The 27,525-nt window shown below is 37.4% G+C and overlaps 1 protein-coding gene across 5 annotated transcripts in view; it reads left to right on the top strand.

The window, feature by feature from the left end:
• LOC124407212 overlaps positions 1-27,525 on the top strand; it is an 84,097-nt gene that overhangs the window by 36,296 nt on the left and 20,276 nt on the right. For all 5 annotated transcript variants that reach the window (XM_046883102.1, XM_046883103.1, XM_046883106.1 and 2 more), the window contains exons 5-6: positions 1,818-2,283; positions 25,275-25,512. In XM_046883102.1, the coding sequence (XP_046739058.1) occupies positions 1,818-2,283; positions 25,275-25,512 (704 nt within the window). The remainder of the gene's footprint in view (positions 1-1,817; positions 2,284-25,274; positions 25,513-27,525) is intronic.

Here is a 27,525-nt window from a genome sequence, read left to right as displayed (position 1 = left end):
TTTGACAATGACGCACCAATCGTAAAAATCTGAAAAATTACAAAAAATCACATAAATGCAGATGTGTATACTGTAATAAGAACAAGGTGGTACCTTTTCAAAATCCACCGGAAACCAGCGATCTAAATGTTCAAAAATTTTTGTAAGATCCAGGTTGATACCAAAAAGTCTGAAAAAAATTCTCAATATGTGTACGAACGTCTGCTGGATTTGTGATTTTTTCTGGAATTTTTCGAGTAGAAATAGCGGAGTTATCGCGAAACGGCTGAAAATCACGCTTTTTGCGATAACTTCGAACAAAATGGAGGTAGAAGGCTAAAATTTGGTATGCATAAGTCATTTACCAAGAGGAAGAAACAGTGTAAATTCAAGGACAACAAATACCTTTCTTGTAAGCCTGAGCTTGGCCATCTATTTTTAATTTCAAATCGCTTTCAGGATAGTTATTAAATCTAGTAAAATCTTTTGATTTTAGTCTACGATAACTCATTTTATTCAGAAGACTATTTTCTATAAATTTATTGAAACATTTTTTTTTTGCAATACCATCGTGAAATATTTAATTTTATAACATCGCGTCGATTATAATTACAATCAAGAAATTGTAATACTCAATTGATTTGCGGAAACAAAAGAAAAAAACAATTTCAGTGACTATATGTGGAAAATAGTCTTGTGAACGTATGAAAGATTCTATCGCAGAGTAAAATCGAAGGAATGTACCAAATTTTTAGCCATTAAAAAAGCGATTTGAAACAAAGCAAAAAAAAAACTCGCCATATGTATTATTTTAAGCATTTATTTACGATTCCAGTATTTTTCTAATGACACACTTTTGAAGATATCTTCGTACTTCTTGAATATATAATAATTTGATAAATATCGAGTGTAGGACTGTCTCGTATTGAAACTACAAGTAAGGTGTCTACTGCTCCATAAATATCCTTAAATCCTGGAATTATCCTTGAAAACAAAAATTGCTCCTTGAGTCCTGGAAAAATCCTGGAATACTTTGATTTACTCTGGAAATTTTTGATTGAAAACCGCGACATTTCATTTGTAATACGCAGCCTTGAATGCCTCAAATTTTAGCAGACGACAGACCATGCATTCGTTAGCACTTCACTCCGTACATTATATAAACTAAGGTATATATTTTTTAATTCAAAGCTTAACCAATTTAAATTTACCTTAAACCTTAAAATTCATAATAAATCGAAGTCAACTGTCTCGAGTACTCCTGTAATAGTCCTGGAATCTGAATTCTCGATTGTATTAGAGTAGCAAATAGTGTCTGTGCAATTGTGTAGTAGACACTAGTGCTGTGTAACCAAACGATTAATCGGCAGATTCGATTAATCGAACTTTTTTATTAATCGTTTTTCCATTCAATGGATTAATCGACGATTTCAGTTAGATAATCAATTAATCGATGATTTCAGTCAATCGTTTTTTCCAATTAATCAATAAATCAACGTTTTCTATTAATTCCTTTTTCCGATTGATCGATTAATCGAAGTTGCCTGTTAATAATTCTGCAGGTCAATCATTACACCGAATAAAAAGCATCGAGTAATCGATTAATCGATTAATTGGAAATACAATCAATCAATAAAAAATTGAATTAATCGAAAAACCGATTAATCGACTCATCGCACAGCCCTAGTAGACACCCAGTATGAGGTATCGACTTTTGGCCAACCAACCACCTCAACGACAGAAACCCTGAAGCGTGTATAGTTCCATTTTCTAATATCGCATTCATACGAGCTTGTTTCAAGGGCGAAATTAACGATGTAATACACTTTTGTCCGCAGTTCGAATTCGCGGTCGGCGATTTCCAGTAAACCACCCCTTCCTCCGCACCCGCCACGAGCGGGGGCGCTGATGGCGCGGCCACCCTCAGGCGTCGGGACGCGCCGACGCGCCGCAACGGACCTCGGCAGCCCGACGGCCATCGAGATGGCGAAAGCTCGCGCGATGCAGGCTGGCTCCGAGCGCCCGGTCGGCCTGCTCGAGACCGACCTCGACGCAGCCGACGTCGCCGACGCCTCCGTCGACCACCAGGTGGGCGTCGCGACGCCCGCGACTTCCAACAACAAGAAAACCCGGAGTCTCCTCAACCTGAATCACAGTCGGGCTGTTCCTGGTGGACGAAACGTACTTCACGCCCCCCAATCGCCGGGAGGTACTAACGTCGAGGGCGCCGTTTCCTGCGGCCACCAACGCCCCCACAAGTCCATGGAGTTCCTCCTCGACAAGGAAAACCTCCACTTCGTCAAGGTCAGTGTATAAACTCTGATGTCACTCATCCCCCCTCGAATCTTTTTACCACCACCTTTACGTCGTTCCGTCTTGCATAATTTTTAACACTCTATACCTCGTCGGATACACCCTTTTTTATTATATACAAATTCTTGATCGTCTTTACTTCGTACGTCGATGAATAATCGCTGATCTTGACATACGAAGTAGGATAGAAAAAATCTTGAAAAAAATCAAAAAGCGATATCGTAAGCAGTATAGTCGCAATTCACTGGTTCAAACGACATTCTTCGGTTGATTAAAGTTGGTGTATTTGATAAATTCGAGTCTGTTAAACTGCGTAGAAAACTACATTTCAGAATATTTTCATTTATCGATATATTCTTTCGACAGTTCAAGAAAAGTTGAATTCTTAAAAACACATCATACACATTCTTCCGGAAAACTGGCGGAAATGAAGCCACCATTAAAACTGTTCTTGGAGTACAAACGTTTTCTAGAAGTTTGTTGGTACGATTAATCATCGTACAGAAAACATTTTGGCATCCATAAATATACATACAAATGCAGAAGTATAAGGTGCCCTTCCATTCACTTGATTCAACTTTGTTACAAATGCTGTAATATCGTGAATTTTGTCAATATAGCTCGCGAATCTGGCACAGTTCCGCGGTTTTATGATTGGTAGGTGAGTAGTCAAATGCAGTACGAGGTTTGTGATATTGTATATGCGCAGCGTAATGGGGTCGCTGCAGCGTTTTATGGCTTTTGATATCAGTATACGTGTAGGTACGAATACATATATTTATACTTATAATGCATGTAATATGTGTTATATATACTGGTTCATGCTTCGAGACGTAGTTTAACGTCGTTCACGCAATCCATACGTGGAGTCTACTCTCATCTTGAATTTATGAAAGGAAAGTACTAAAGTGTACTATTATATGTGTATTATATATATATACGTTCGCTTTAACAACGCGTTTCATTCATTTTCGAGAAGCTAAATTATACGAATCGTTTATTCATTCGTTACTCTTCGTTATATGTTTTCTGCTTTCAATTCTTTCACTTTAATGTACCTCCCATGTCGTCACTAGAGTGTATAAACCGGTATTATAACTCTTAATTTGCGATTTACCTATAACCCACCATTCAAACAGGATAAAAATTTGTGCGGATAAACCGTTGTTGAAACACTGCTAAACGATATGTCCTTTGCGCATCACACTTGTGACTAATCATTTTTTTGATTGTTTATATTATCGTTATAATTTATCATTTTACGAATTACTACGGAGGAAGCTTTCGTCTATCATTGAGTAATTGTTCCTCTCATAAATAATGATGAAAATGCTTTTCGCAAGTCACTTGTCAAATGTTACCGACCTAGTGAATTCTTCGAATAATCATTAACTCGTTTAACTACAAACTGGACAATCTACTTTGTAGAAACAAAAAAAAAAAAACAATTTTTCATGCTAATCCGTGCTTCAACTATACAAATTCACCTAAAAAATTATCAAATATAGGTATATTGATGAAATACGTGTTCTGAAATTATCATAAAGACCCTTTCCGAATGGTAAACCATTGATGTTGATTTTCTGCTTCTTATCTCATGCTTCTTCTCTAAAGATAGAAAATCCAACGAGGTGACCTAGAGACCAGAATTCTTTGACCCTTATGACACTGGCGCTCCTCCACGTAAGCAAGAGATATTACAGTGCAGCTGTTGAAGCGAAGTGCTTTAGTGAGGAAATGGGTTAAAACTAAACGCTATTAATTGAAATCCTCAACTACTATGGCCTTGTGCGTGCCTGGTGTACAGGGTGAAAAAATAGCATTCAATGCATCCTGCGATTTTAATAGTCATTCTCCGCCTTCGTATTTTGCATGCTCTGCCATAAAATCGCACCATTTTAACATTTGAATTCATATCGCTGTTGGGAAAACCAGACATTTCACCATTTTGATATCTGTCAGGTGATTTCGAAAAGAGGAAAATTCATTTGTTCCAAATTATGACCGCAAAAAGGTTTTGAAATGGTTCGAGATACCTGAAACTGTCACGTGAATTAGATCAAATAAATTTTTTGCATCAAATTGCGCGATCCCGACCCCTACTGTGTAGTGCCTTCGTTGAAAAATGATCCCGTACAAGCTCCAGCAACCAGTTCTGGATGCAGTAAGTATACGTCGTGTCAGCAAATTTACCGTCAAGGAGATCCTAAGTTATTGTCAGGAGAAAGTGCTGGCTCAACTTCTTTATGCAGTATACATTCTGAAGTAGGAGTGAGATTTACAGTTGAAATGTCAAAGCTGCATTGTAGGCGGAAAGTAGGAATTGCCTCTTTCCAGTTAATACCGCAGGGATAGATCCGTGGTTTAGCTGATTACTTTTGGTCGATAAAATCATCGAGATCGAACAGGGCCGGTTGAACTAAATGAAGCGAAAGTTAATAGACGTCTGAAGACATGTTGCATTAGTCAATAGATTAAGAATGAATTCGGGGAATCGAATTACTTTTTTAAGTAATCTGAATAAAACGAGGGGATAAAAAATATTTACAATTATATCCAACCACGAATGCCAGAGTTCAAGCATTTTTAACAATCTGTTAAGTAATTTTTCTCAATTGTTCGTATCATGGCTAACCATGCTATCAGAATTTGTTCAAAATCATTTCCATTGCATAGTAGGAGAGATATCGTTTGATTCGTGTTTACCATCATTGACACAAATGACACTTTTTAAGATCGTTGAAAGGTTTTTTCTGCTTTCCTGACTTTGGATTCAGACGATAAGCCTTACACGCATCATCAAGTAGTCTCAACGTGCTCCACACCTGCGTGTTGACGTGTGACAACAGGATGTAGTCGCCTGTCACCAGTTATTTCCTGCCGTAAGTGCAATCTCCGTCTAACTGCACCGCCTCCACGGGTTGACAGATTGGGCTTATAATTTTCCGAAGTACAACGCGATGTTGCTCTTTGGAAGCTAATCAATAACACGTTAACAGCGTGGTAATTGGTAATAAGAGGAAGCCTGTAACTATGTACATACATACCTCGACTTCCTATACATACGACACGAATTCGTGACGTTTAATTCAACTTGATATCCCCCCCCTCCCCAATCGGATATCTTCTCTCCCTCAACGTCAATAAACTCCTGTTGGTCCTACGCTTCTGCTGTATTATAGCAGCATTTCCACATAGCAGTCCAAATAAATTGTTCAACTCTGATGATGATGCTCCGCTGGCCGTCACCACGCAGTCTTGTCACGCAGTTATCGCTCAATATCACCCGTTTATTAATACCGCACCCCCAAACTCCCCGAATACCCATACACAGCTATACTCATATTAGTTTTCAGAAGTTGGAACCGCGATATATAGGGTAATATCCCCTCGTCACTCTGCGTGTTCCGAACGATATCCTGCAGTACCTACGTCGGGGATTATGCTATCAGGGCAAAGTGCCCGCGTGCTAACTCAATTCTCCCTGAAATGTATACCCATATCGTGTATACATCTTGCTATTGCAGCATATCGATCATCGGCAACTGACAGGACAGTCACAAGGTGGAAAAATGGCTGGTTGGCCAATATTCGCACGGTCAAATTAAGTCCAAAATCCTTGGTTTATGTAATAGACTCTTTTCACATCAGTATTGAAAATTTACTTATTCAAAAAATAATTGTAAACTGTCCGAATTCGGATTATTTCCAATGCATTTTCGCCAAGCCGGTGCTATTGAAGCGGGATCGCGTTACAGACCCAAAAGGCAATTAATAGAAGGAAGCTTGCGGTAGGCAGATGCATTCGTTGCTTGTGTGTTTAACTAGAATTCCAACCAACTGATAATGAGACGAAAATGTTGATGGTGCAGACACGACGCCGGATGAACATACAATTAGTGATTTGCGGAATATTCTGTCGAACCGATCATTTCAAATCAACAACCTGAGAGAATGAAATGTCCAAAATACCGTGCTCGCAATTCTCCGCTCTTATTCATCATCCCCCTTCTCTTTTTAACCTTCCATTTTATCCGGCTCACGGCACGTATTTCATTTCCAGAAGCTGAATTATACCTTCGCTCATTCATCCAGCGTGCAAACATCTATAACCTATATTATCGTCCACTCGCGAGAACACAATTTGTTACATAACCTTATACTTTCATCTGGGACACGCTGTGCACTCTGGTTGACTCAGAAGTCTCAAAGTCACAATACGAAGGTACTTTACTCCGATTCGTACAAATTGATCAAGTCAAATCAAGTCGTGGAAAATTAAGGACTTGCAGTAATTACTATGCATTATAGAAAAATCTCAAAGCTCCTCAGATGCTGCACCTGAAATTAGTATTTTTCAATTTAGACTCAGTAGACGTTATATTCGGAAGTAGAAGTGGAAAATGTGGCGGGTATCATTTATGCAATGTACCTACTCCGTAAAATTGGGGACCTCGCTGGGAACTGCTCTTCTCGTCGAATCTGACCTAGTTCCTCCCCGACGTGCTATTAGTAGGTTGTTGTTAGGTGGAGTTCTCGTCTTTTAACCTCCCTCTCCCTCACGTGAGAAAACTTATCGAATAAACAGTTCGGCGAAACGTGATCCAACTCCAAAATTCTTTCGAAAGGATCACTTTTTTTCCTCGACCATCCATTTCAGCTTACCTCACTCACGTTGCTGGGTCTGAACAGACCAGAAACATCAATCAGAAATATCACCTGACAGGTACTCAATAATCCACTAGAATGCCCAGAGTCCTCTACTCTTGTGATACATCGTTTTATTATGTCATTGCTCGAAGTCGGAGGATATAAAAACTCACTTTTTATACGACTTGAAACACCGCACTGATATATTGCCATCCCTAGGCGTTCATCTGTTCAAAAGTAACCCAAACTCTAGTTACCTGCATATTTTTCACGCTATAAGTACCGTAAGGTTCATTACTGTCTTGAGCTTCCGACTAACTTGTTTTCGGCCCAAAACAAAATTGGAACTCGATTCTATACGAATTATGTGACAATGACTGGCGATGAGATTCGGAGTCAGATCAAAATCGTGTTAGTCGAAAACCCAATGCACTAATGAACACTACTGTAAACAGAGAATAAAAACACACAAAACCCTCGTATCTCGCTACGTTCCTTTACAGTCTTGCCACATTTCTTGGTATCCTGAGATCTGGACCAAGGTGCAGGTGATAAATATTTCAAAGGGTTAGCGGATAGCCGTATTTTTCATTCTGTCGCTTTATCCGCGATATGAACAATGTTCCTGCCTACATGCTGTATTGATCGGCCCTTGACTTGTTCCGGCGCCGCACTGTGGGTACTGTATGTTGGGTACTGTACGTACGGCATGGAGCCCACTCTGAAGCCTCTTGTGTTGTGTGTATGGATCCACCAGTACAGATATCCTAACTGCGATGGAGTGAGAAACTTGAAGCGAACGTGTATCGTCTAGAGGTTCAAGTATAGACGATCTATGTGTGTCACGTGTGCAGCCTGCAGGCGCATGGCAGGTTTCACGCGTGGGAAGCACGATAGGGACCACCGTGTACGATAATTTGCCTTGGTGATAATCTTCGCATAAACTAACCGTAACGCTGCTGCTGCTGCGTGATGATTTCTCACAAGGGAGCTGGAAATTCGTTGTCACGTTACCTTTGGTTTTTTAATTATTGTTTTTCATAACCATTCGAAGCCAAGAATCGTTGGGAATTCGATGGACTAGTTGCGGAATTGTAGTGGTGGATTTGCTGTTTTGAATAGACCAATCGTTCGACTGTTTTAGAATAACCGCAACAAGTTCTTATAAAAATGAGAAATCCTCAAATCACACAGCCTTGGAGAATTTCATATTCAACGCGAATTAGGCATTTCGCAAAAAAATGTACTCTTGCAACGTATGAAGAATAAAAAATGTTTTAAAAAACCGCAATCTCGCACCGAGTAAACCTTGAATTTATTAAGACTTCTGGCAAGCTAAAATGTTTACTCTCGTGCTGGTAAATTTATATGAGGCATTCCACAACAAACCGACCTACGTATGACCCTCATCGTTGGTGATTATTTTTATTTTTCAGTATGGTGTAGAGTGTACAAGAAACATCTTACACCGGGTTTTAGATTTTTTAGACCACTGGTTTGATTTTTAATGCTCAAAAAATAAAAATTTTCACACTGAGATGGAAGTGGGAAACAAGTTAATTGAAAAGTGAGAAAAATCGAATGAATATAAGTTTTAAAAAAATACCAATTTATATTTAATTCGATTTTTCTCATCTTTGCGCTTTTTGTTTAAAAGCTACAGGCGAAAAAAGCAATTGAAAAGTAAGAAATAACGTATAAAATACAAATTTGTACTTTTGGAATTTATATTCAATTCCACTTTCCTCACTTTTTAATTATTCGTTTTGTTCGTATTTTCTTCACCAAAAACTTGCCCACTTCCATCTTGGTCTCCTAGAATTTATGAAAAAAATTTAAAGCCAACTGATCAAGGCATGTATTTTTGGAAGCAGTAAAAATCAAAATTCCGCGAAAGATGATTTTTTTACACTCTACACCATACTTAAAAATGAATAAAATCACCGATAGTGAGGGTCAGACGTATGTCGGTTTGGGGTGGAATGCCTCATACATCATCGTTGAATTCAACTTCATTAACACCTTCAGTTCTATCTACTTTTCGCACACATTGCCACGTCTCATTTTCATTTCTGTACTTTTCTTGCGCCACAGCATACTAAATTATACAGTCCAATCACCCTTGTGTATCCATATACATATACTATAATTCCATAGGTATGAGCAACTCACCATAAAAAAGGTTATTCTTAATTGCAATGACGTACTTTGTCACATTGTAGAGAATAAGGGTATTTTCGGATGGGTTAGGTGCGGTCGAAATCCTCACGAGTATTGAAAAGACTCTTCCCTTTGAGGGACAGCACGAAGAGTGCTGGTGGAAGGCCTAAATCCAGGACAACCCGTGGTGACTTCATTCCTGGGTCTCATTGTCATTCCGATTCTACGGTTGCCCTGCTGGCAGGTATTCTTTTCCTACATATATTTGCGGCCATAGTATTAGTCATTTACAAAAATCCAGTAGATAGGTATGTCTGAGTATTATACCTACGAAAACAATAAAGTTTTCACGACGTAGCAAGGCGCTTTATACGTTGTTAAAATCGGATAAAACCGTGTTTGTATATTTTGTTGCTTTCACAGACTCGACTCGACTCACCGTCGCACATTGATTATGGTTTTTAACTCGAAAAATGAAGTTTTCCGTTACTTCAAGGATATCGCTAATTCGTACTACGACCGCACTTTATGGCCTGAAAACTTACATTTTTAGATGCTAAAGTTCGTCCGAACAACGCAAAATGCCAATTTATGAACGATGACTAATCTATGCGAACACGCACGTATAGTTAACGTACACATATATATACCCATAATTATTACATACCTCCCATGAAAATAGGCGGCCATTATGGATATACGACGCGTTGAAATTTCACTCTCCATGTATATGTATATACGCGTACATATGTATTACATATTGTATAGCAAAAGCCCGATGATTAAAGGCTTTGAAGATTTAATATGCAATTAACGTGTTTTATATTCTTATTTTTTGTTTCATTCGCAAAAATTGTTTGTTTGTTTTGTTTTTTTTCTTTGCGAGTGTAAAAATATCTCATCGGTATATAACGTTTATGTCAATTACAAAAAAAATCCAATTGTAACCGGCCACTACGGAATATAAAATTATTCAGAAGTAATGATAAGAAACTTTGGTAATTTTATAGAGATGATGACATGTGATCATAGGAAATATGGAAAAGCGCATTCCATGTATCGCAAACAGTAGAGCGAGAGCAAAGGTGCGACAGAATGGAAAGCATGCTGCTGGGTTCTTTACGCTTTCTCTCTCCCTCTCACTCTCCTCTGCAGCATCACGTCTTGCCTCTTTAGCCACAAGAAGCTTTGCACTTCGTTCAGATGCAGGAAATTTTGCAACTAATATACGTGTTTATAAACAATCGTTGCAAAGGCAGAGGAAAGCTTTCGCCTATGATATTGTGCAGTTTTGATAATGTTTAGTATGGATGGTTTAGTTACATTTGTGCAAGTTTCATTCGCAGCCTGTGCCGGATTGAAATGATCGCTTGAGACGAAAAAGAAAAACTGTCACGTGGGCATGCGGGGAAAAAGAGGCTCGAGAAAAGATGTATAAAAATATTTTCTCAGGCATGCATGTATCATGCGAGTGAACCAGCACCAAGGACGGTGGGAAGGCTTACAGCGTAGGCGTCGCGACGCAAACTGCACATTTAGCTACAACGCAACGTGTTGTGAAAAGTTGGTTCCAAGCAAACTAGAGGGGGAAATGAATTTCGTGTAATTTAATATACATCGGATCATTCGAAAGCTCTATTCGTCAACAAAACGCTGTTTTTTTTATCTCCTCTAAGATGGTGGGTTTGCCAAAAATCGATATTACGAGACAGTCGTGCATCGAGTATTTGCCAAATTATTATATGTGTGAGCTAGGAAAATCTGATTAAAAATAGAAAACAGAAAATACTGGCATTGTAAACGAAAGCTTAGATCACGATGCTCATTTTTAAATCACATGAAAATCGTTAGTAATCTTAATAGATTCGTTTAATTTCAATCTACGATAGCTGATTTTATTCATAACACTCTTCAATGCGAAGACATATAATGCATCAGATTTTTTTTCAGTATTCAAGTCGACAAACAATATTAGTACAATGTGATAAAATTGAATATTCAATGATGGCAACATGGTGAAGAAAAGTGTTCCAGCAAATCTGTAGAAAACCGTCTTCAGAATAAAATTCTGCAGTGAAATCGAGCTAATCGAATAGTGAAGCAGTTTGAAACAAAGCATCGATATCTAAGCTTTTATTTGTAATTCGAGTATTTTTTTAATTAAGCGAAACGAAGTACTTTGGTTTCAATCACATTTTTAAATTATTGGTGGGCTTTAATGAATCGATCAATGAATTCCCAAGACTGATTACGAGTTTAGCGATCTACTTTATTGTGACAATAGGTACATGTAGACCCGGAAGTCGGCGAAAAAACAGGAATTATCGAGCCAAGCGACACATTTACTTACCATCACTAAGTAAATTGTCTCAAATATCAATGCCTCACACTGTAACGAACAACTGCAATTGAACACACAGCTTACACTTCGCTGAAACTTTTATTCGGATTAATTACACTCGAGAAAAGTGTCGATTTAACATCTGTTCAATCCGACGTGTATCAGCTACGTAAAGCGCGGAAAGAAAGCTCGTTGGAAAATATCTGTATCTTATATTTAATTTTGTTTATACGTGTACATATTTAATCGTGTATTTTGAATATTTAATGAGAAGATAAATTCTTGCGAGTACGAGTGACTGCGAAAAAGGCCTTCGGACGTAATGTATTCCCACAAAAGGAGTCACCGATCATACATAGTGAAACTTGTTTTGCTTAATGGCTAAGCGTGTGTCAAGAAATCATTACTTACAATCAAGTATAATGATTGTGCTAATGCCAAAACGTTTCAATGCAGGAAGAGACTATTCGAACGAGCTTCCTCTGCCAAAAAAACTCTTTCATAATTTAATTTATCATCCAATCTGCTCGCAATCAGTACCATTCAAGTTTATAAGTAGTTGAAAATTCTGAAGATCTGCAGAAAATTATAAGCATCTATACCGTACATAGGAGAAGAATGCATGCTAAATGAGATTCTTTGAAAGAGTCATTAATTATTTGCAAGTTCTAAAAAATGGATACACGAGTACGGATAAAAAAATCTTTTCAAATCAATCAAGCCAAAAGCGTGTTCTGATTTATTACGCAACAAGAAGATTTTTCGCTAACGAGACTTGCGCAAGAAATCCGATATGCGTAATTCGACTCGATTAATCCTTCGCATTTTCTAACGTACGTGCAACGGTGAATACCTACATAATAATTCGACAGCTTCTGCAGGGAATATATTGCAGTTATTTTTCGTCGATCGCAGATTTCCGGCAACAGGAAATTAGATGAGGAGGATTGTTAATGTCCGGATCAGCCATTCGTGAAAATATATTATAATAACACCTCTACTAATGTTGAGATATTTTCTGTTTTCATCGACTGTTATAAACAACAACGAGCTGTGTAGGTAGTAGGAGGTTACTTCTAACTAACAACATCTAGGAATGTTAAATTGTTCCTAGTAACCGTCGTCCCATTTTGTCTAATCTAAACTCTAAATATAAACTCCGATCTCGCTACTAATCCGTGAACTTAAATATACTGCGAGTATCAATCCTCGTCAGAACGTGTTTATTCCTAATTTACTTTCAGCCAACGTATCGATACTAACGAAGTAAAGGGTAACGGGACTTTGAAAGAAAACAAAGGGTATGCTGCAGTGCAGGCGGACGATAGCCGTACCCACGTTTCTCGGTTTATACACACCGATATTGTATACCCAGTGCTTCCAAATTAGGAACAGTTGTATAAGCCATTCAGGCTTTCCAGTTGTCGTCATACAATTACCCCAGAAAATCATGAAATTTTTCCTTGGTCAGTAGTTTTTGTCCTACCCGAACGATATCGAAATTGAATTAAGAAGTCTTGAGGTTAAAAATTTTTTTTTTTCAAATTTGTAGAATTTATTGATCCACAAACTTTCCAAATTTGAACTCTGAACTTGTTTTTCGTGCAGAGGATCGTTAAATCCGACGATAAAACGTACAGAAGCAGACCATTTTCTGTTTCAAATATATATTTAACGGGATTGAAGTTATCTTCGAGTAATCGCAAAGAGCTGGCGTTACCATAATATTTTTTGTTAATGTTAATGTGTACACTGGGTACACTGCAGTAATTATGTGGAGTGAATTGATGCGCTATGTGTACGATAGATGAGACATCACATGGGCCATCAGCTGTAATTTGATTTCTTCGTGCTTCGTTCGAATCTACTTGTCTGGTATTAAAAAAATATCATCTAGTATCTATGACTCTACCCGGTGTTTTATCACCAACAATATGATTCGCTTTTCATTATACCCATACTAGTGAAGACAAGTTGCACTGTCAGGGTTGAAATCCTTCAACAAACGAGGCAAAGTAGTTCCTTCTTAACAATCAGATCCTCAATTCAACATCCGTGTAATAAATGACAAGTTTTTAGGTTAAATCATCGACATCGATATCGTAGTCGCTGGCTTTCAACTACTCGAAGTATAAACTACATCGCAAAGTTCCAAATTTTCGGAACGTTCAAAAAAGTATTCACAAAATGTCTTCTCTCCGATATTGTATTGATGGTATTCAGATCCAACATCGATTTCCGGACAATCTTAAATTTACGTATATACATGCGGCGCGTGTAGAATCAACGTGTCTGCAAACACAAAACGCACTTAAAATATATGCGTACATTTAACGTGTACGTGTAGTACAACAATATGGTCGACCAGTGACGAGGCCAGGCAATATCATGTATCGGCACAGGCAAAGTGTAATGGTGTCACAGTAGGCGGATTAGCTGTGCGTTGCATAATGATGCGCGTTCCCTTTGTATGTCGTCATTGTAGCGACCTGATGGACGTCACGTACTACTGGATAAATAATATTTAATGGCTGTTCTTTTTTTCCTTTAACTTTAACACGCGTCTACACATTTAATGCCAGCTGCAACAGATGCTGCACAGTTGATTCATCTCTGTATATGTATATTGTATGTACATACCTATAACCAGTGAATAAAAAAATATCAAGAATGACGACAGCACAAATTTATTAGATTACTTCGGACCAGCCTCGTTTATCTTTACTCCTTATTCTTGGTTTTGTTTTCGTTAATCTATCATCGTGTTTCTTAGGATCGATCAGAGTACTCGAGCAATTAGCTAATTGACTTGAACGCCATGCAATGCCAGCGGAAAGGAACCAAACGGGTTCGTAACGGTGATTGCTGAGCTTATTATCTGATATACATGTATGTACATTGTACATACATGAACAGATTATAGCGGAAAGGATCAATTCGTTTTTGTAATATCAACTGAGTAGATCCATCCTGCAGTGGAGAGCCAGTCGACCAACCATGGGGAAATTTATACGTTAGATAAGCTACGATCGGCATATTTCCTTCTCATGGACGGACGGATCTGATAACCAGATTGCTGGTGGGTGGGCTCGAGGTCTTGTTAACGTTAATAAGCCTGCACGGAGATATTGCAGACTCCTGCAAAGAGTTTAGAGCGCGAATTTTGCGCGCCGTCTTATCCGTCTTCTCAAATAATTAATCACACGTTTTTGAACGAGCGGCAGTTTTCATTACGACACGTTATCATGATTTTTGCATTGAAATTGTATACTGCAATTTCATCGATGTAATAGTGATACTCGATTGTCGATTGCGGATTGGATGACCAGAATGAGTCAGCGGTCACTGTTTGCGGTGACCCGATGTTTGTTTCAATGTTTTCCCGCGGACTATAGAGGCAACCTAATAATAGCGACTGGACGCATATTTCTACACAGAGACGCATGAGTCAGCCATTAGGAATGTCGTATTATAAACCTATCAAAATTAATGTATAAGCTGTGAAGGTAAAATGTATAATCGAAAATTACATTAACGAAAACTAGGCTAGTACAAGCATGCGATAAGTAATTATAACGCGATGTAAGTACTCGCTGTGTCATCGCGAGCGACGAAGCTGAAACGGAAAGTAAAAGTAAAAGTCATTACTAACATTGTCTGCTGCACAACATTTTATATATATGTGTATGTACCTATATTTGGGCCCGTCTCCGATTCGATCCATTTTTTGATATGTCGTTGATCTAACTCTAAAATATTTTTCTGAATTTCTTTGGATTTTTTTTTTACGGTCTGGAGGTGTGTCGTATTGAGGTGGATAGCCCCATATACATACACCTATCCATATACCTATAATAAATTGTATGACTACTGCGGCTACTACAGTATCGATCTCAAGGTACATTTAGGCTAGAAGCACCAGTGAATAAACTAACATGTTAAAATGACTTCATATAAGTATACTTTTCTGTAGTTTGTTCATTTACTGGTGCAGTCACTGTATAGGGTATTCCCAACTGTATTATTCATTGGGTAAGGTAACATTGGCTGAGGGTTTTCTAGTATAACTAGTCCCTATAACAGTCCATTTAGATCCCATTTTACCAACCAGTTCAGCACCCATGACCAGTAAGCAAACCATTGAACAACTCCTGGGATAAGTAGACCAACCCCGAAGCACAGTTAACTCACTTACAATCCATCTGTGAAAGTGCTCCTATGGAGGGATGAATTGTTCCGCATATGTTACATAGTCGGATTACTGATTGCCATGTCTGATGGCGTGCCGTAACTTTTAATCGGAAAATACTCTCCACAATCGGCATAGAAATGTGTAACAAGAAAACATCGTTAATAACAGCACGTCTCTTGGGTAAGGTTACGTCACGTACCTACTGCATGTGCGTATGACGTAAGTGAAGTTTAACTTATCACGCACAAATCTTGTAGGCAGTATGTATGCCGATGTTTACGATGAAATAGAAGAAGATCGAAGGATCTTGAATTTTCGCTATACCTACCTGTACTTCGTTATTCATACCCTAATATTCAGATATGGTCAACCGAACCGACAGATGGTTTTATTTATATCAACATTAACGGGAGTTTTATTGAAGTGCAAATCTTCAATCTTCTGTTACTAACGTATGCATGTAACAAAGTGTCCAAAAAGTACTCGCACGTTTTTTATAGGTATATATAAAATGAATTCATCGAAAAAAAATTCATTCAAGGATTCACAGAACGAAAAGTAAACGATAGTACAATAAGTATAAGATGATTAATATTTTCTATCGAACGAATAATGAGGTTTTGATACCAGTAAAGAAATCCCTAAAGAACGATTGCATTAAGATGACCTCGTAGACTGAGAGCAACGACATCCTATCTCAGGTTTGATTCATCAAAACTCCATCTCAGAATTTCGTACAAGAACGTCGTTTGCCCTCGGAGATCACATTGGACATACGATATTGTTTAATGTAATTCTAAGATGGGGTTTTGTTGAACCAAAATCTAAAATGAGATCTTGTTGAACCAAATTTTGAGATAGAATGTCCTCGCTGTAAGCCGACGATACGATACATGTCACCATTTTTACGAACCTAAACAATTTCATGTTTTTCTCTAACTCCTCTCAACTTCATACAACACCACAGCTTAAATTACGATACTAGTCTCAAGTATTCAAAAACATGATTATGTCAGAAATGTCAATTCTCTCGACAGCGCACGTGAGATACATGATATTGGCACGATAGTTGCACGCTGTGCTTTGCAAACACCCGCTATATTTGTCTACACGAGTAGAACGTCACTGCAAGTGCCCCTCAACTACAAACAGAATATCAACGATGAGGGAACCGCCGGGGCTAAGCGACTCCGAAAACATCATCAAGACCAACATGTCTTCTCGTATATACCCACACGTCGTGTGATTTACAAGTTGAACATGCAGGTTTAGTAGATCTATGCATGTATGCGGTGTACACGTTGAGGACATGAAAGCCTTTGGATCTTGCAGTTACGTATGTACATCATGGTGTCCCTTATTTAAGGTGTTGATGAATTTTTGCTGCCCCACCCCTAAATCAACTTCAAATAATTCGAAAACAATTGCCTAATTTTTTCAGATAGTAAGTAAGGGACACCCTAATGTACATACATAATTCTATTATCGGGTTCCTCAGCGCTCGGTTCGGTGTTGAAACTCGTGAAAAGTGAGCTCCTTTCGTTGGAATGAATCATTTATCGAGACATCAGAAAACACTGGGTGAGTGAAAATTCATCACGTTTTGTTCGATAACTACGTACAGTTATGATTCATAGATCATCTTCGGAATAGATTCATACCTTCTTAAATAATGCAGGGGTACGAGCTTGGTATAATCCACCAGCATGTAGCATTAATACCCTGGAATTACCCTGAGAACATGATAGCGTGACTGAAAACGCGCGTTCGGCCAAGTCCGTATTTTCATTTTCCGGCAAATGAAACAGTTTGAGGATGAATAGGTGTAGGAATGACTGGAACATGGCGAAGCAACGTGTTCAAGAAACAAAGCTCAGCGGCGTGAGTTGGCAAACATAGTCGTGATTGTACGTAACTCTGTATGTTCTTTCCGGAATAAATTGTGTGTCTCGTATACTTGGAAATACTAAAACCTCGGTGAAATAAAGCCGGAATTGGCAAGATGAAATATTGCTCTTGTGAAAGTGTAATTGAATATCTCAAGGCGGATTTAGAATCCCTTTATAAGGCTCTTGGGGCGCGATAATGGTCCAGCAATCTGGCGAAATCAGATACTATTTTAAGGCAAAATACGAACAGTCGAATAAAAACTATTTCCGTAGCTGTATAGTTGAGATGTAACTGACATAATAATTTTTTGAGTTGAATTAATTTAAGCTAATTCGTGAAATTGAACTTGATTTTTGTATTCTAAATTAACTTTTTTTAATTCAGATTAATTTCTATTATTCATTTCAATTCATGAATTACCATTTTTTTCCGATAATTCTCAATAATTCACTCTGATTCAAGTGAGTTTAAAAAAATTCAATTCATTCATTTGTATTTCCTGTCAATTGGAATTATTTTATTTTAATTCAATCTAACTTTTTCTCTTGAAAATTTTATAGTATAATAATATAATCGTTATGGATCATGGACATTTGTAAGATCGACATTATGCGAACGAGTTTTATTATTCACATATATTATAATGCGAATGTGACTGGAAGGTAATCAGTAATTGGATATCCGGAAAGATAGTATACGTTTCAAAGTAGCGTCTATGCGATACTTATCCACGTCAAATAAATTTGCATTTATTGTATGATCGTCCAAGGTTAAGCCTGTATGTACAAAGACAAGCGAGGAATAACATGTTGAACGTAATTCTCGAATACTAATCGGTGCACCTTTTTTCTGCAGCTTTAAACAACGATTTCTGCACTCATTTATTTCCTACTCTCGTTCGAAATATTAAGTAAATCAAAAAATTTATCTCAAAATTCACCCAGTATCAAATTTTACTTCTGAACAAGATCACACGGTCTCTTCAGGTTTCATTCAAACGTACTTGATCCATCGTAATTCTGGCTGGAAGCATTTTTCGGAATGATACGTGTTTCTACCCTCAGTGGGTCGAAAAATGTCAGATACAAAGTAATTCAGATTTAGCTGCTCGGACGCACATTTTCAACAGCGAATAAATATTCACTGAGGTGTGCTTGTACAGACAATGAAATGATAATATCTTATACTTGAGATGGTTGTTTTGTCCTTCCTGATTTCAGTGTTTCTCTTTTTCTCCGTCGCTTTTTCTCGTTTCTTTTTTTCCTTTTTTTCAACCCCGACTCGTAGAACACAAGAGACCGAAAACATGCGTCAACCCTTTAAGAGGCAGTGGGACTATTTAGTCTCAGTTGTTTTCATAATTCTAATATATTTTTACACTTTTTATATGCACATAAACGCTTTTTAAACTCTTAGTTGCCTAAGTCATTAAAATTTGATGGGAAATTGCAACAATTTATTTATTTACATGCTTGTTATAAATAATTAACGTGAAAAAACTCGTTTGGTTTCTTAAAAATAGATTTTTCTTATCGTGGTCAGCTGAGATTCTGAAATTTTTTTTACGTAGTCTCCATATATAGTTTCATAGTCCGTCTTATACAAAAGAATTTTTGATACACTACTTTTTTCAACAAAGCAATTTGAATGTTTCTGAAATTTCTCGCCATTTTGACTTCAGAATCGTAATCGGCGACCCCGAAAACCTATAAATCACCTAAGATTTTCTAAATTTGTTTAGTGTAAAAATGTGTGTCTCAATGGAGGTTAAAGTAACTCGACGTAATACCTGCAGCACGTGACGACCACTCAGGTCTCTGATTACGTTTGCAACTCGAGCGAAATCTATTCTTACGCTATTATATTCCAGCAAGTGAAGTGTGTTCGTTGTACTCACAGATGGCTGGTGAAGTTTGTTACGTTCAATTTTCTTTACTCGTACATTCGTTTACGCTGTTTTTTTTTTTTTTTTTTTTTTTTTTTTATCATTTTTACCAAAAAGCCCATTTCTCTGCCCTCGGACGGTTTAATTGTAATTTTTGCATTAAAGTGAACAAGTTACGTTAACTTTCAAGTCGACGAAATTCTCTTTTCATGATGAAACACCCCATTAATTCCAATCTAATCGGTAAAAATCTGATTTCCCGGAACTTGATGAATGTATACGTCCTTGTAAAGTTCACTCATTCAATCAGAATACGGTTTGAAATTTATCTTCGATAATATTACCAGCCGATGAAATAACTGAAGATGAAATTGCGTTACCGTGACGACGTATCACAGTGTTAATAATTGCTAACGGTAGACGTTACTTTCGGTTGAAATCACGCCGTGAACTTTATACTATACCTATGTATACATAATACAATAAAATCCTAACCTAAATTCAAACATTCTGTGTGAACATCTCGTCTGTATTCTCGTGCCTAGGTATAATTTTTTTCGCTCGAAATGAAAATGGAGTCCTCGGAAGCGGCGGTAAATTACGCAGAGTACTCAGTTCACTTTCTTTTGAAAGCAGGCGAACGGAAATTCGTAACGACGAAGGTGAGGCCTACCGCAACTTTTGCTATCCTTCAGAAAATCAGAAATCCTACGGACACGTCGACGCTGAAAATAACCTCGTTCATATTATACTCCTCATAATTTCCACATCGGTATGTGACATTTATAGAGTAGATGCATTTACTCTCATCTCCATATCCGTCAGCCGATTTCTCCGTCAACGTTACTCAAGCCCCGTCGATAAGGACACATTTCGCCACTCGTGGCGCTACTCATAGGGTAAGTGTACCAGTTATTGACACGTTTAGACCCAATTATTGACCCTTTTATTTTCCAAAATTTGAACTTTACGGTACAAATTGCAAATTTCTCAATGACTAAAAGTAATTGCTAAAGAGTTAGACGCTACAAATTTATTTTTTGGTAATTTTACAACTAAAGATCACGGAGATACAACCAAAAAAGGTCAATAATTGCGACAGAGTCAATAACTGGTACATACACTTACCTTGTTCGCGATCTGTCACTTATCCCGGTTCTAAATGAAATTAAGAGGGTATTTTGGTCCAGACGCCTAAATTTGAGGTATTTTTACAGTCAGATAAAAAAAAAAGAAAAAACATTTTTACCATCCATTTTTTTATATAATATTTATTGACATTTTAAGCACACAAAAAAAAAGTCAAAAATTGGTAGAGTTATAAGCTGCTGATGTGGGGGCTACAAAAAAAGGGTGCATCGTGGTCGACGTGATTCAAGCCCTTACAGTAGTCTGAAACAAAAAAATTTGAAAAATTCTTAATTAGTAAAGATCTCGCTACGGTTTAACCCTTGGAAGAGAAAAAAAAAGAAAATTCACAAAATGGCGATGATATGAAAAAAAAAATTTCTTTACCCGTTTTTTTTATCTTTCCGATTTTTTTGAAAGTACTAAAAAAAACTTTCTCCAAATCCAAGGGTCCAACTATAAAGGGATATATAAAGAATATTTTCACTAAATTTCGAGATAATCGTTCGAGTAGAACTTGAGATATCATGTCGACCAGCTCGAAAAAAGTAGTTTCGAGAGAAACGCGTTTAAAGATTCGTTCCGGCCGGACCGGTTTAGTTGACGCGTCACAAAAATAACTGTACTCAAAAAATTATTTGAATTTCCAAAAATTCTCGTAGAGGCTTATTTTTAAAGGTCTAAACTTTGAAACTGTGGAGAAAAAAAATGGATTTTTCAAATTTATAAACCAGAATACTCCCGTAAGGGCAAATGAGATGTACCATCTGGATCAAAGGTTAGGATAGGAGAAAAACTAGTTTGAAAATCGTCAGGAACGTCGTTTTTACCGAAGACAACGAACGTGAATAAAATAACATATTATAACATGATAGGAAAATTCGAACGACAGCACAAGGCTGAAATACGAGTAATTTGAAAAGGTTGAAAATGGTTATACTCTGTTGTTTTTAGGGTCATTTTATTCATAATAAAACTTTCCAGAGTGAAAAAAATTCCAAATAGCTATTTTCTTAGTGAATCAAAGGAAATGTTTATGCGTTACTATACGTCAGATTTTCGTCGACAATTACAGTCGTTCGTTATAACATTATTATAATGTAAAATTTCTCGAATGTATTTGCGGTGATCTAGATAACAAGCAAATTATAGTTCAATTATTTTGAACATTCTGATTATAAAACTTTTTATCAAATCGTTGATATCACAGTTTGTGATATTTGAATTCGTTGGAAAAGCTTTTCTCGTACATAGCGGAAATATCGTTTTATTCGTGTTTATTATCACTTACGTAAATAACAGATTTTTTAAACTGTTTTTTTTTCTCTTATTTTAACTTTTAAATCAGACAGTTCGGAGCGTTCATCCTTTACCCAAATTCGAATACGTTCTTTACGCATTAATATGTTTGAACCAAGTCATTCCTGTGTGAAAAGAAAATGATCTACTGTCCAAATTTTCAGCTACACAACTTAAAACTTTTAAAATAATTTCTTTTTTTTTTAATGATAATAAATGAACATGGTTTACTGCGATACAATAGCAACAAAAGTACGCGTTAGCTTTCGATGACATATCTTTTGTACGATAATTTGATTCTGACAAGCCGTTTGTCGTAATTTCAGTGAGAACGAAAAGAGGGCACATTTCTCGGTACTTCTCACCTTTAGAGTAGTCACCTTCTACCTCGGCACGGCATGTCCGTTATACTGCATGCTTGAAGATTCCAAGAGCGAAGTAGCGTTTAACCATGCTCGTGTTTAGCTTCCTCTCCAAGTAATGTGCCCCTTCAATTCTGGCCTTAAAACGAAACGCTAGCTTTTTAACCTTATTTTTCATTATACTTTCTCTTTCATCCAGATAACGCGTTAAAAACTACTGCGAGACTTTTGAACTGACAGTTCGTGCTTGTGATAAAAAAAAAAGGTAACTTGATGCGATTTTTTTTTCCTATCTAACAACAAACTTGAAACCATCAGTACTGGCCGGTTTTATAATATTATTCTTACAGTCGGTGGTCTTGCTATAAATATAAAAGTAAAGACACGCTAATACTCTCACTCTTTTTATCCTTGTTGTCAATTTTTAAACCTACCTTTATACATACATATAATACCAGTAAATGTAGAACAATGGGATCGATTTCTTTCTTTGCTCGCGTACTATTATTATTATTATTGTTATTGTTATTGTTATTATTATTATTATTATTATTATTGGCAATGTGAAAGTTTTTCGGCCGAGTGTGTTATACATATGGCACACGCGTTAGCACCCAAAATTTCGCAATAACTACGTATCGGTCTGTGATAGTTTTTGTTTTACCTTTTTTTTTTTTATTCCTCAATATTTTTTGCTTGTTCTTATTCGAAAGTTGGCGGTGACCGCTCACCGCTAAATCGTTGTACGGACTTCGTTCTCATTTTAATACATCGTTATATGCATGGCAATAATTTTTTAAGATTTATCACTTCTTATGTACTTGCTGTGAGATTCGCGATAGACTGTAGTTTCGGAATGAATTATGCACCTTAAATATATGTATAATAATTTTAGCTTGTAAGAAAAACATTTATGCACTGTTGCATATATACAGGCGATGAAGGAGAACAAGAAAATATTTGCAAATTTAGAAAGAAAAAGCGCAATAAAGTGACAAAAAAAAAAAAAAAACTATAGGTATATATGGCTTTTGGTATATTTTACATTTCGCAGCTGCCTACCGTCTGTGGAAAGTAAAAACAACCGGACGCGTATACTACTGCGCGTAAAGTAAATACTCGTGCTAAATTCAGGCCCCACCGCAAGCATTTCAGATCCAAACACCTCTGCATGTCTACAATGTACCGTTTAAATTTTTCATTCTCTCCCGATGGACTTGACCTCGTCCAAAGTCGTTTTATATGTATAAATGCTAGCTGGCCTGGCGGACGTTGTTCCGTCCTATCCGGTAAGTGTTCGATAATGTGTTAACAATATGAAAAATAAGTTTAACAATCGCCACTCAGCGGATCTTAGCATAGCTACGAACCATCGGATCGACAATACAAATATATTGTATGAATATGACTTTAATCGGTTAAATCGTTCAGAAGTTACACGATATGAAGATATTAAATAAGTTTGTAATGTTCAATAATTATCTATTCGCTTTAATTGAGCTTTGTATTCCATTGCAATTTTTATCGCAATATATTGCATACTTATATTATAGACACAGGTGTATAGGTATATTGTTTAGATATTTGTACCTGCATCGATAATGAGGTGAATATTTTAAAGAGATTGGTTCAACATTATGTTCCTCTCGCATTGTGGTGCGAGAGGAAGTTATCGAACTATAGGTGTGGCTGTACCTTTGTTATCGTAATTCAATAATGACATTCCTCAGCAGCTAGAAGCTTTTCTATGGTAAGGTTCGAGAGGAGACCGAATCTAATTTATATTAAAAGCTCGATCAAGGTTAAAAGCTTCGGGCTGCTGCTAAACACGATTTTATCACCGTTCTCGAGAACGGATTCCTCATGATATAGCCAACTTCCGCTGCGGCAAGCAAACCCGGAGTACGTAATCCGCGATCTTCTCATTCAACTTTAAATTTAATAATACCAGACCTCGGAAACGTGATTCCCACAACCATCGATCATCCTTGATCGCTAAGGGTTCAGATTTTTCCTCTGCAAAATTATCATCTTACGCAAGTGGATAATGCATTTTCATAGGAATTTATCGTTGATCGAATACCGCAGATCACATGCAGATGTACACGAATTTACTTGCCCCGTATTGAGGGGATGCTGTGTTAAAGCTATCGCCAGTGAAGTTTACCGATCGAGTAAAATGTCATTGATATATTTTTACTATCTTTAGAGCCTTACACGCATCACCGATACGTAATAACGCCGCAAAGAGCGCAATTCTACCGAATGCAACATGCCGAACGAAAATATGCAAAAACTTTTTTTGATCATTTTGTGAGAATTTTGCCAGAAAATACATTCCTGTGATTACTGATGCAATTCGATTGCGGGAATGCATTTTCTGGCACTATCTTTACGTGAGACATAAGATTTGCTTTAGATTAAATTTGTTTGTGGCATTGCATGTATAAAATTTCACTTCGAGCTGCGACTTTTTCGAGTCTACGATACACAGGCTCTTCAATAACAACCAATATAAGTGACATTCTATTCGGATGGTAAACACCGACTTCATGTACCTGTTCGGATCGATCAACTTTGATCGAAAACTCAAATTATCACTAATGCCAAGTTTCAATAATTGGTACATGAGGTGTCATTGAAACCTGGTGAGCATGGAACAGTGAACTTCAGCCCAATGACCTGTTACCTACTTTTGGAACACGGTATTGATGACCATTCGAGTCTTAAATCGCAACTTCAGGTTGATCTGACTATATCATCCTCTTAAATGTTCAACCGCACTTCAATACCTCTTCTTTTTCGACATAATAAGACATGTTGCACAGCTTGAGTCCCGATGTTATTCGAATTCTGTAACGATTTTTTTTATTGCTGTTTTGCTGTTAACAGTTTTGCGGTTGATAAAACCCCCAAGACACACACAAGAAGTCGTATCTATGTACGAACATTCACACGATCCATCGGGAACTGACGCTCGAGTCATCGATCAGAGACGGACTAATAAACCAAAATTTATAGTCAATACAATTGTTGATCACTCAAATACGAATGTAGGTATCGTTTTTGTTCCAGCCGCCAGAGAACGAGTTGCAGAAGGTCGGAGAACGCGTTCCTAGCGAACACGAACTACGAGTACAGCGATCATTGCAGAGGCTTAACGTCCCTGAATGGTACAAGAACTCACCCGCGGCTCGTGACGGTTTCCGGCTGAAGAGGCATTCGGACGCCTCGCAACATGGCGGATGGCGCACTCTTGGATCGAAAACTACCTCCTTATCCTCCCTGTCCTCTTCGAACAAACCACCACCTGGTGAGTATTCTGTCCTTTCGTTTTATTCGGCATAATTTTTTTATTCTGTAGTTATAGGCTGGATACGCCAAGGAAGGTAGCCTTGACTTTTGCATTAAAAGATATAAAGCCAGCAGAAAAGTTACGCAGAAAGCTTATCTGCACGTTATAATTATAAGCGGGATTATTCAAGACACTTTACGCAATTCAAACCGAGGCTAATTCGTCTCTCGCCTAATGAATAATTATTGTAATTTTAAACTCTCAACTGAACTCTATCAGACACTTTGTAATGCGAATGCTGTAATTATGGATTTATCCATTTTCTCCTCTTTATTCTATTTCTGAAACGTAAGTTCTTAAAAATTACTCATGACACGGAACGGTGATGATCGTTGAAACAGCTACATATAGATGTCAGTAAATCATACAGAATAATATTCTTGTTTTTCCAACGCATTCCGAATGTATTCAACAACCTTGTTCGAGTCAACTATAGATTCATATTTTTGGAATGTGACATGATATAGTTTTTTATCTTCGTCTCATTTGCGCACCGAATTCACGATCTAAAACATCCGATAACACTCGGGGTCTCAATGTCGATAAGCCCCAATTCTGCACTATGTACTTGTATAACAAAAAATATGAGATATCTTAAAATAAACTCTTTATCTTTTCATATTTCTCAATCGTTAATTCTGTCGCGAAATTGACGGTGATTATTCCGGGTCATACACAATTCCTTGGTAAATGTTTTGTGAATTGGCAAACTAACGTGATTTTATAATTAAATTCTGAAAAACAAGCTGTTGAAGAAGACTGCTTTCCAATTTGTTTCCAACTGTTTTTGTTCCTCGTTAAATTTCTTATTCGTGAAATGCTGCAATAATAATTGTCAAACAGTTGGAAAACGTACTTTGTGCGTTACTTTATTGGGTATCAAGCATAGGCGTCTGAGATGCAGGGAACGCATTCATGGCCTGCAAGGTTCTATAAATAGACTCCAGCAACAGCAAAGTGTATAACGTAGCCAATCTTGAAACAAGGTTTGCTTTCAACTTTATCTCGCGTTCCTTATTTTTGGGTGCCTTCGCGAGTGGAGTAGGATCGTGCTTACTGTATGTGGGATGAGCCAATGTAAAGCACAAAGAGATCAGACAAGCGCCAAAGATCGAATATTACAATTGTGACTTTCTCAGCGGAAAAGCGGACGATTACCGTGCTTTGACTGTTTCTGCACCATCGGTTGTTTCTCAGAAAATGTTTTTCAGGTTATGTAGAAATTTATTGGTAACATAATATTCCGGCTGCAAATTTCAAGAGTTATTCCATGGCAATTAATTCGTGAAATTTCGTCAACGTTCATGACATGCTGCTAATCGTATGATCATTTATGAAGGTTTGAGTTGTGGTTTCATCTCCTTGAAGTTGAAATCTTCGAGCATATCGAAGTCGATGAAATTCAGAGTCTATTCTTCTACACTCGAAGTTTGAGATGTACAATGCAAAGTCAGAGCACAGCTCGTTGACTCGACTTATTTTGCCACCCTTTTATAGGTGCCTCTACTCTGGACAAAACAGGACAATAGTCGGCTTTTTTTCATCCTCAAATGTCAGCTCAGTTTAACGGATTTCATCTTTGCGACGTTTTTAATCCTGCGGGGTTCCATTGAATTTCAAATATCCTTGGAATGTTACCAGAGCCTTATTCGATCTCGGCAAACAGAGAGGCGACTGCTATCAGAGCTACACTGTTACATAACTTTCAACTCGATCTCTGCAGTACCTTCCTACTTGTAAAAGGATTAACAATTTCTCGCTGCTAAGTACGGACTATATATTATAGACTAACCGTAAAAGATCAGGATTTGCGTTTATTTAATTTAAACGACGTCTCAATTCTCCAGATTCCACTCCTCAGTCCAGGAGAAATTCTCGGTCAAGTATCTTGGCCTTTTCACTTTGAAGACAACTTAATACAGACAAAAATGGGAGTACGTTTGCCGAGTCAAGAAGTTCTGCTTGTAAACT

This window comes from Diprion similis, chromosome 6, assembly GCF_021155765.1.
Source record: "Diprion similis isolate iyDipSimi1 chromosome 6, iyDipSimi1.1, whole genome shotgun sequence".
NCBI classification, from domain to species: Eukaryota; Metazoa; Arthropoda; class Insecta; order Hymenoptera; family Diprionidae; genus Diprion; species Diprion similis.
This window is presented reverse-complemented; position numbering and strand designations above follow the sequence as displayed.